The sequence below is a fragment of the Lactuca sativa genome, chromosome 1, assembly GCF_002870075.4.
Source record: "Lactuca sativa cultivar Salinas chromosome 1, Lsat_Salinas_v11, whole genome shotgun sequence".
Lineage (NCBI taxonomy): Eukaryota > Viridiplantae > Streptophyta > Magnoliopsida > Asterales > Asteraceae > Lactuca > Lactuca sativa.
The window spans coordinates 135,459,135-135,469,523 of NC_056623.2; the positions used below are offsets into that span (position 1 = coordinate 135,459,135).

General features: G+C 33.2%; 1 protein-coding gene across 1 annotated transcript; it reads left to right on the forward strand.

Moving 5' to 3' along the window:
• Window positions 1-5,235: 5,235 nt before the first annotated feature.
• Window positions 5,236-6,508, forward strand: LOC111895083 (cytosolic sulfotransferase 13). The gene has a single exon (XM_023891198.3). The coding sequence runs from the start codon at window positions 5,305-5,307 to the stop codon at window positions 6,322-6,324; it is 1,020 nt and encodes a 339-aa protein (XP_023746966.1). The 5' UTR covers window positions 5,236-5,304; the 3' UTR covers window positions 6,325-6,508.
• Window positions 6,509-10,389: the final 3,881 nt, after the last annotated feature.

The window sequence follows — 10,389 nt, forward strand, 5'->3', positions numbered from 1 at the left end:
AAAATAGTTACGGGCTTAGCAACCTAATCCAACAAGAAGGGCACATTTTATACACGTGGATAGGGGGAACAGATCCCCGACAGTATCTTCTACCTTTTCAGATTTGGAAGGGGTTGATGACTTTTGGTTGGACGATCGTGTTATATGAGTGGTTGTTCGCTATTGGTGCAGACTTTGCTAGAAGCGGCGTCCAGAGCATTACACCTGTTGTTCTAGGGAACTCTTGGTACTGTTTTGTCTTCAACCTTAGCCTTGACGCTTGGGCGTCAAGGAATTGATTGGTGGTCTCAAAGGAGACAGTGAAGGCCTAAAGTTAATCATGCGTTGCTCCTTGGCTGATACGTCTGTTGACCTAGTGATTCTATTATCTTTGACGGATTCCCGATGAGATATGTCAACAGAAAAATGTTTTGAAATCTATGATTGTAAACATTTTATGAATTTGGGTTCATTTTAATTTTTAATTGTATTTTGATTTTTATCTTTGTTACAACTTTACAATTTTTTCTTAATTTATTTTTCTTCCATTTAATCATATATAATCGATTACTAATGTTGTTCTCGATTCCTATGAAATAAATGATAAAACCTCAAACTGATTAAAATAAAAGCTACTAAAATATCACTTACTTTAAAGGGAACTTGTTATTAAACAAAAAGAAAAACATAATAACGCAAACTTTTAATGTGTTAATATGAACAAAATGAACAAAAACCTAAAAGCCAAATACTACATAAAACCCTGGTTGAACTCAAAATTTTTGAAGCCTTTCAATTTGAAACCCTTTTTCTAAAACCTCGAAATATATATCTTCTACATGTACCAACAGAAAAAAATGTAAAATTTAAAATTTTGAAAACTCATTACATATGAAGAACTTCATTTCTCTTCTAATTTACGATGACAATCAAAGACACATGAGTCATAGTCTAAAAAGCTTGGACATGAATGGAATTTGTTACCATCGGGAGAAAAAATTATGTGGTGATCGATGAAGAAGACGAAAAGAATAGGGTGATGTTTTTATCTCTTGCAATTTTAAATGGCTTACTGAGTTTCCTTCTTTTAAAACATGTACCAAAGAAATCTTATCTAATGGAATCATGGTCAAACCTCGATGGAATCCTAGGAGTCGGCACCCAAGAAATCTTATCTAATGGAATCATGGTCAAACCTCAAAAACATTATGAATCAGTGGCGAGAAATCATTCAATAAGCTTGATATTTCTTATTTATTATAGATTTCGGTTTAATATTAGCGGATTGATTGTAAAGATTCTTGGAGAGAAATAACAAAGAAAGAGAAAGAGAGAATAAATTTTCTAGGAACTAGTAAATCAGGGTTGAATGATATTTAGTGTCAGAAATTTCAAGTTTTAGGGTTATATTGATTTGGATAGGATTACCATACTTGATTTCTTGCTTAATCCATGGAATTCAAATCAACTGATTTACTGGGATATAGCTGAGTAAATGGGATATATGTATCTATAAAATCAAAGAAACAATTTCAGCCAGAAACCAAAATCTAAGTGAATGTAGACGACTAAATTTAGGCAGGAAAAACAAATTGTAGAGCTCACATGTGACACATAATAAATACAGATTCGTATTAGACTGACACGTGACAGAGTAAAAATATTCTTTTATTACTTAGGGTATATATATATATATATATATATATATATATATATATATATATATATATATATATATAAGTGGAGAGTGGGCTAACCTAAGTGGCTAGAGAACATGGCTAGGTACATACAATCAGTCAATATAATACATTAACAATGTGTTTCATTTTAGTGATCGTGTTATTCATATTCGTACATATACAGTTGGAACCTGATTTCTTTCTATTGTTGTTAGTAGCGTTGCACGTAATATAGTCGTAAGGTTTTACATAAATGTTGATACCATTTGAAAGTATGACTCAGGTTTGAAGATGGTATCAACCAAGTAATTTGCCTAAATGGGTAGATATGTTGAGTACAGAAAAATCCTAATTAGTTGGTTGATTTGATCAAGACATTTCTTCTTAGAAGAGCAACGAATATGAATTCTATATGGTGAAAGTTTTTGTCTCTACACATTTTGTTTTCATACCAACAAGCATGTATGGATTGTGCCAAAAGGACCAAATGTGCTTGATTTTGAAAGTGTGGTTTGGCATAAATTTCTCAAAACTTAGACTATAGCTTTCCACAGGGACTATTTTTGTAATTTTCTCTTAAATGTATGCATTTTTATTCTAGCAAACTTCATGGATGCAGTTTTTTTTAGATATGTATTTGTTTAATTTAATATAGTTCAATACATATTGATGGAAGACAAAAGGGCAACAAGCTGCGCTATTATATGTATTATAAAAAAATAGTTTTTTAATATATGTATTATATGTATTTTATCAAAAACATATTCGGTCGTTAGCCCTTAAGGTAATATAGGAACCAAGCGTGTTAAAAAAAACAAATACTAGGGACCTTACGAGTTAAAAAGCTATGTTAGGGACCAAACACGCAAATTACCCTAAACCATAAGGACCATTCACGTAATTTACTCTTATTGTTTATGTTTTAACGATTTTATTATTATATAAATTAGTTTTAGGAAAAAATAAACCAAGAGAGCATTCAGCTTAATTCGTTAAAGCCTTGGTAATTTCAGGGTCGGTCCTGAAAAATGAAATATTCTTAAAGGCCCTGGACGAACAAGAAAAAAAATGTCCGTATATTTATTATAATTTTGTATTTTTAAATAAAAATATATAATGAGAAAAATTGGGCCCTGTGCAGCTGCCCACTTTGCCCTCCTCTAAGCCTCCCATGGGTAATTTAAAGGGGTGGAGGTGGTGAGTTTGTGCCCTCCCCTAAATATTTAATTGTCTTTTTCAAACAAACTTCCAAAATGGCCCTTGTTGTTTACCAAATGTCACGAATTTAGTTTCTTTATACTTGAAAACACGAAAACGCACTTACAAATTCAGTCTCTCTATACTTAAAAAGACTAAAATACCCTTACAAATTCAGTCTCTAACGGCTGAATACTAACATAGTTAGTAAAAAGGGCCATACATGCAAGTTTTACAAACTACAAGGACCATTTGCATAAAAAAATTTAGTAGGGACTGACTTTATGACTTTTGGCAAACCACAGAGATCATTTTTATAATTTTATCTGTATTTTATGTATAAATTCTAAACTCAGCTACAATAAAATATAGATATGACGAAAAACCATAGGAATGTTATAGTTCTAATGAGCTTTAGATGGTTTACTAGTTTAGTCCTTGTAGTTTAGTTTATATTTTTTCATCATTATTTATGGTAAGTGATCATTTTCCAATGACTTAAATGACTTAACAGCCCATATCTAACAGAGTTAACGGAGTTAGACAAAATGATCACCTGTTTATGAAAATGAAAACATGTAGACTACTCGTATCAGGATTTCACAAGGATCAAAACTGTAATTTAATATAAAATATATGTAGCATTGTTTTCTATGAGTAAAAACGTTATTATTAAAAACTTAACATTTGTCTACATACTTTTGATTAGGGATAATGCCACAAAAAAACCTTAAGTTTGATTGAAAATGTCGGTTTTACCCTCCGACAGATTTTTGGTTCGTTTATGATGCAAACTTGTCATTTTTTTGTCGGTTTTGCCATTTTTACCTGTAATAGCAGGTTTTCAGGTTACCAAAAAATATTATTTGCGAAAAAGCCCTTAAGTTTATAAATATTTTGTAAAAAAACCCTTAAAATTATAAATCTTAATAATGGTGTGGAATATGATGTTAAGAATTATCACATCTGTATTGATAAACACGAGTGACATCGCTTCCTATAAAGATTGAATGGAATAAATCATTCAAAGTAAGGTTAATATATTTTGATATAGACATGCCGTGAACCGTTTTCCAATCAAAACAATCTTGTCGAGCTACGATATTGACATTCCTTGTTCCATATGCCGGTTTGTAATAACTCTACAGATGACATTTGCTCATCGAGTGTGAAGTGACGTCCTAATTTAGTCTCAAGATAAGTCGTTGGTATGATATAGACTTATCCAATCTTATTCATATATGTCATTTACCTAGTTTTTTTGGATTGGTTGTATATATTCATGGCTTGTAAAACATTTTTGGAGGTGAAAATAGTCGGTGACATTATTTTCATACAATTATTTTTTTAAAGCAAAATAAAAATATTTTATATGGTTAAAGGTTTGTGTTTTATAAATAATAATATACCATATTATTTCTGAAATACAACCCTTTTAAACATATAAAATATTTTTATTTTCCTTTTAAAGAAATAAATTAAATATAGTTAGTGTCATATTATTCATATCTTTAACTATTTTATCATATGAAGTAGCATAATTAATTATTTGCTAACATATGTTTTTTTATTTTTGCTTGGAAAAATTTAAGTATTAGTTAAGGAACATATTCAAAATATAATAAAACTAAATAATTTTTTAAAATTCAAATATCAAAAGTGTATATCGAAACAATAAAAAATTACCATACTTAAAAGTAAAAATATGTTTTGGTTTTAGTTTCAAAATATAAGCATGGTAAAATTTATATTGGTTTGATATAAACTTTTGATATTTAAATTTAAAAAAAAAAAAAAAAAAACTATTTAGTTTTATCAAATTTTGAATATATATTTATATTTTATTTATAATCTTAAGCGTTTTTTTTGCAAAATATTTGTAAACTTAAAGATTTTTTCGTAAATAATATTTAATGATAACCTAGAAGCCTGCTATTACCAGTAAAAAAGATAAAACCGACAAAAAATTGCAAGTATGCAACATAAACGAACCAAAAATATATCGTATGGTAAAACCGACATTTTCGTCAAAACTTAAGGTTTTTATGGCATTATATCTTTTAATTATCCAATCACAAATTCTCTGTTAAAAGGAAATATAAGGACCACGTTAGGATAACTACAAATATTGGACAGAAATTGTAATTTTTGTATGCCACAAGGTTTAAATTCTAAATATATAATTTACTCTAGAACAATTCAAATAATAAGATGATAAGCAGTTAAAACACAATTTTCGCCGAAATTGATCTTAATAACAATGAGTGCAACGTTTTGTGCAATATTTTCGAGAAATTAAAAAACCACCTCCTTCAATATTTGGCGACCCTTTGTTTCTATATATATATATAGTAGTATTAAGCAATAACATTTCATTTTAACCTACCCTTAGTGTTTATATATATTAAGAATTAAAAATTCATTTTACTCCACGTATAAAATCCTTCCAATGTCAATCCCTGATGTTTCTTCTCTGTCACTTGTATCCCAATCTAGTTCAGAACACGACGAACAAGAAAAAGATAATCTCGCCATCCTTTTGGATAGATACAAGGATAAGTTGAGCAAATTTCCAAAAGAAAAAGGCTGGATGGGTCAAGACTTTTACATGTATCAAGGATTTTGGTACACCTCGGAAAATGCATTCTCAATTGAAACAATGATGGCTGTGCAAGAAAGTTTTCAAGGTCATTCAACTGATATCTACGTCATTACGCAACCAAAATGTGGTACAACATGGATTAAGGCCCTCGTGTTTGCTATTGTGAACCGAACAAAGTACAAAAACATCAAACCATCAGATCACCCTCTAAACATCTCTAACCCCCACAAATGTGTGCCTTTCCTTGAGACTGAAATCATTGCTAAAAGTTTTCCTGCAAATCCACCACGTCTCTTGGCTAGCCATATACCTTACAACGCGTTACCTAAGTCCATTATTGATTCTAGCTGTCGAATAGTTTACCTATGTAGGAACCCTAAGGATGTTTTCGTTTCTTGGTTTCACTTTGCAAACAAGTTGAAAGATAAATCTCGTACCCCAATGACCACCGGTGAGATGCTTGATGTGTATGCTAAAGGTTTTATGCCATATGGGCCTTACTGGGATCATGTGATAGAGTACTATAAGGCTAGTTCTGAAGATCCGACAAAGGTTCTATTTTTAACATACGAGGACATGAAAATAGATACTGCAAGTAAAGTGAAGCGTTTGGCAGAGTTCTTGGGCTACCCTTTCACGAAGGAGGAAGTGGCCAATGGTGTAGTGGAAGAGATTGTGACGCTATGTAGTTTTGAAAATTTAAAGGAAGTCAATAAGAATGGGGATCTCTTTACGGGTATCCCTAATGCCAGTTTCTTTAGGGAAGGAAAGGTTGGAGGATGGAGCAATTATCTTACAAAGGAAATGAGCCAGATTTTGGATGACATTACGAGGGAAAAGTTTCAAGGTTTGGATATCTCATTCTGATAAGGTGCATGTGATGATAAATGGGCATGCAATACCGATCTTCATTATATATCTATTGTTTTTAAATTAATGTTTAGTACTAAATGTGTTTCAGTGATTGGCCATGAATAAATCTTATTGTTAAAAGATATTGTATCAAATAATGCGCTTCTTTTGCACATGCATGAGAGGGTGTGATTGTCTCTGATTTTTGTAATTGTTATTTATTTATTTATTTTTGCAATCATCCATCTAACAGCATGTATGTAATCTCATCACATCGAGCATCACCCGTCTAAGTTTTTCTCATCAAAGCAGATAATTGTCTTACGCAAAAATATGTCTTACGTTTGAATCCATTCCCTACTCCTACTTTTCGTCTTTGAAAAAGCAATTGCTTTTCTTTCTTTTAAATTTCTTATATCTTATTTTATGCGTAGAAATATTCAACCATACATATAATTTAAAATTTTCTTGATCCTAGAGATTTGGAGCAGTGTATAACTTTACATATAGCTTTCTAAGTTTTTCTTATGGGAAAACTGCAATAAAGTCCCTATGTATTGCCCGTATAATCGATTTAACCCTTATATATATATATATATATATATATATATATATATATATATATATATATATATATATATATATATATATATATATATATATATATATATTGCAATTTAGTCGTAAATACCTGTAAACATAATCAAAACGGGATATTTAATAGGTTAGCCGGTATCCCACCGGTATTTTGCGCATGTGGTACCTTACGTGTACAAGTGAGTTTTACCCTTCCATTTCCACTGCATTCGACGTCTGGTAAATCGATTGAGAGAAAAAGTTAGGGTTTTTACAGAGTGATACACGAAGGAAGTAAGGTTTTACTGAGAGAAACGAAGGTAAAACCCAATGGCTGTCGAATCAGAAGAAGTTTGCCATGAGTTATCTGAAGAATACGACTCTGAAGAATACGAAGATGATGAGGAGGTGCTCGATACTGAGCACATAGATGTGGAAATGGAAGAAGATGATTTCAAGACACAGGGTAAAGAGAGATGCAAGGATGCTTTCCTTAACTTCAGTTCTGATTATGAAGATAATGAAGCCGATGAAGACAATGACTTAGTTGATGAAGATGAAGAAGGGTTTGGTTCAGAAGAGGAAATCGATGACACAACAGGGGCTAATGATCTTGATTTGGGAGATGTGGTTGGTGCAGGCTTCCCCATTCACGACCCATCAGTTAAGTGGAATAAGATGAAGCCCCTTCTTGGTGAAAGGTATGAATCACCACATCAGTTGCAACAATGTCTCACTAATTATGCTATTAAGTCAGGGTATAACATTAAATTTGCGAAGTGTGACACTGTGAGATTAACTGCCAAATGTGGTTCTAAGATGAAATCTCAACCCTGCCCATTCAGAGTTCATGCTTCCTGGATGACTCAAGAAAGGTCTTTTCAGATTAAAACCTTAGTCGATGAGCACAAATGTGTTAGAAATTTCAATATTTCAAATTTATTGAGTCCCTGATGGCTAGCAAGACACTTTTTGAAGGAGTTGATAATGAAACCTAACTTGAAGTGTAAGGAGATGCAATCAATAATTAGGACCAAATTTCATTGTGGTGTGTCTTGGTCTAAGGCTTACAGAACAAGGTGTAGAGCAATGACCATTATAGATGGTAAACTTACAGAACATTATGCTAGGGTGTGGGACTATTGCCATGAGTTACTAAGGTCAAATCCTTGTAGCACTGTCCAAGTTGGTGTCACTGTAAATCCAGATCAAACAACATACTTTCACAGGATGTATTTGTGTTTTAAAGCAATCAAGGAAGGTTGGAAAATAGGGTGTCGTAGGGTAATTGCTCTAGATGGATCTTTCTTGAAAGGGACATGTAAAGGAGAATTACTCACAGCAATAGGGAGGGATGCAAACAACCAAGTTTATCCAATTGCTTGGGCAGTTGTTGACATTGAAAACAAAGCTAATTGGAAATGGTTTCTGGAACTGCTCATAGAGGATCTTAATCTGCTAGATGGAGGAGGGTTTACTGTAATTTCTGATCAACATAAGGTTTGTAATTTCTTAGCATATTTATGATTTTTCCTTAACATCATCTTATATGTTTATGTATTCATTAAATTGTAGGGATTGCTTGAAGCAACCAAAGAAGTCCTACCAAATGTGGAGCATCGACAGTGTGCAAGACACATATATGCTAACTTTAGGAAGACCTATTCTGGAGTGGAGTTCAAGAATATGTTATGGGCAGCTTCCTTATCAACTGTAGAGAGTGAATTTCTAAGGAAAATGGATGATATAAAAGAGGTTAATCCAAATGCTTATGAACATTTGATCGCAAGAGATCCTCACACATGGTGCAGGGCATTTTTTAGGACTGATGTAGCATGTGAGGCAGTTGAAAATGGCATTGCAGAATGCTTCAACACCATCATATTGGATGCTAGAAAGAAACCCCTTCTAGCAATGTTTGAAGAAATTAGGTTGTACATGATGGATAGGTTCTACCATATGTTACAAAAGGCAGAAAAGTGGGAATCAGTGGTTTGTCCAGCTGCTATCAAAAAAATGAACAAGTTTGGAGAGGATTTGAGGTTTGTCTTAGCATTTTTATTGTTCCTTGTTATCATTATTCTAATTTCATTGTTATGATTTCATTTAGTAATGCCATTGTAGGAATTGGAATGTGAATCCAAGTGGACCATCTATTTTTGAAGCCAGGAATGGATTAGAAGGGTACGTGGTTAACTTACAAAGCAGAGTGTGTAGCTGTAGGCTTTGGGATATCTTAGGAATTCCATGTGTACATGCACATTGTGCAATATTATTCACTGGACAAGATCCTGTTCATTTCATAAGTGAGTGGTTTAATGTGGACAGGTTCAAGGCCATATATGCAAACAATATACTGCCTGTGAATGGTAGAAATTTATGGCCTAGAACATCATACATAAAGCCTCTACCACCTTTAGCTAGAAGAATGCTAGGGAGACCAACTCTGAAAAGAAAGAGGCATGCCACTGAATCTCAAGACAAATACTCCCAAAATAAGATGAAGGTTACTGGAATAGGAAGGACAGTCCAATGCAAAAATTGTCTTCAAAGGGGTCATAACAAGGCATCCTGTAAGAATCCCAAGGTCACACCAGAACCCAAACCCAAGAAAAAAATGGGTAGACCAAGATTGGATCCTGATATCAGTCATTGGACTAGAGGTGGTGTAAGAGGTAGTAGAGGTGGTGCAAGGGGTAGTAGAGGTGGTAGAGGGGGTAACAGAGGTGGTGTAGTGGGTAACACAGGTGATGTAGTGGCTAACAGAGGTGGTAGGGGTAGTAAGAGAGGTGGTAGGGGTAGTAAAAGAGGTGGTAGGGGCAGTAAGACATCTGTTGGAATTGAAGGTGGTGGAGTGGCTGAAGTTGAAGGTGGTGGAGTTGAAAATGAGGATGACACTATTCCTGAAAAATATTTAGTCCATTTATGGAAGGCAATGCAAGATTTGAAACTATCAGGGTATTCAACTGAAGAAATTAAAAAGTCACTTAGTCTGACAGATTCACATATGAAACAACTCAATGATTACAATGACACTATTGAACAAGTTCTTCCTATGTCTATGGTAAACCCTCTATATTACCTTAACGTTTACATTCATTTATGTTATTAATTGCTTGATGTTTTATAGGAAGAGGAGTATCCACCTCAGACTAAGACACAAGATGGGGCTGAAGAAATTATCCCTGAGACACAACCAGAAAGTGAGGAAAAAGAAGAAGGCATTAATGACACACATGAATTACCAGTACACCTTGGGATTGTGAAAAGAAGAAGGCCCTCTGAGAGGATTGTTAAACCCAAGCTGAAGAAGATGGGATGTGTTGGGACTTCTTCAAATTCAGCATTGGAGTTGGATTAGGGTGTTAGGGTGTTAAGGGTAGTAAGGGTATTTTGGTACATCTTTTGTGAATGCTACTTTTGTGCATCTTTTGTGAATGTTACTTTTGTATATCTTTTGTGATCTTTTGTGAATGCCCTTAAATTACTGATTACCATATTTTG

What these genes read in the sequence shown, in the direction of transcription:
- LOC111895083 (XM_023891198.3), top strand. Translation starts at nt 5,305, where the DNA reads ATGTCAATCCCTGATGTTTCTTCTCTGTCACTTGTATCCCAATCTAGT.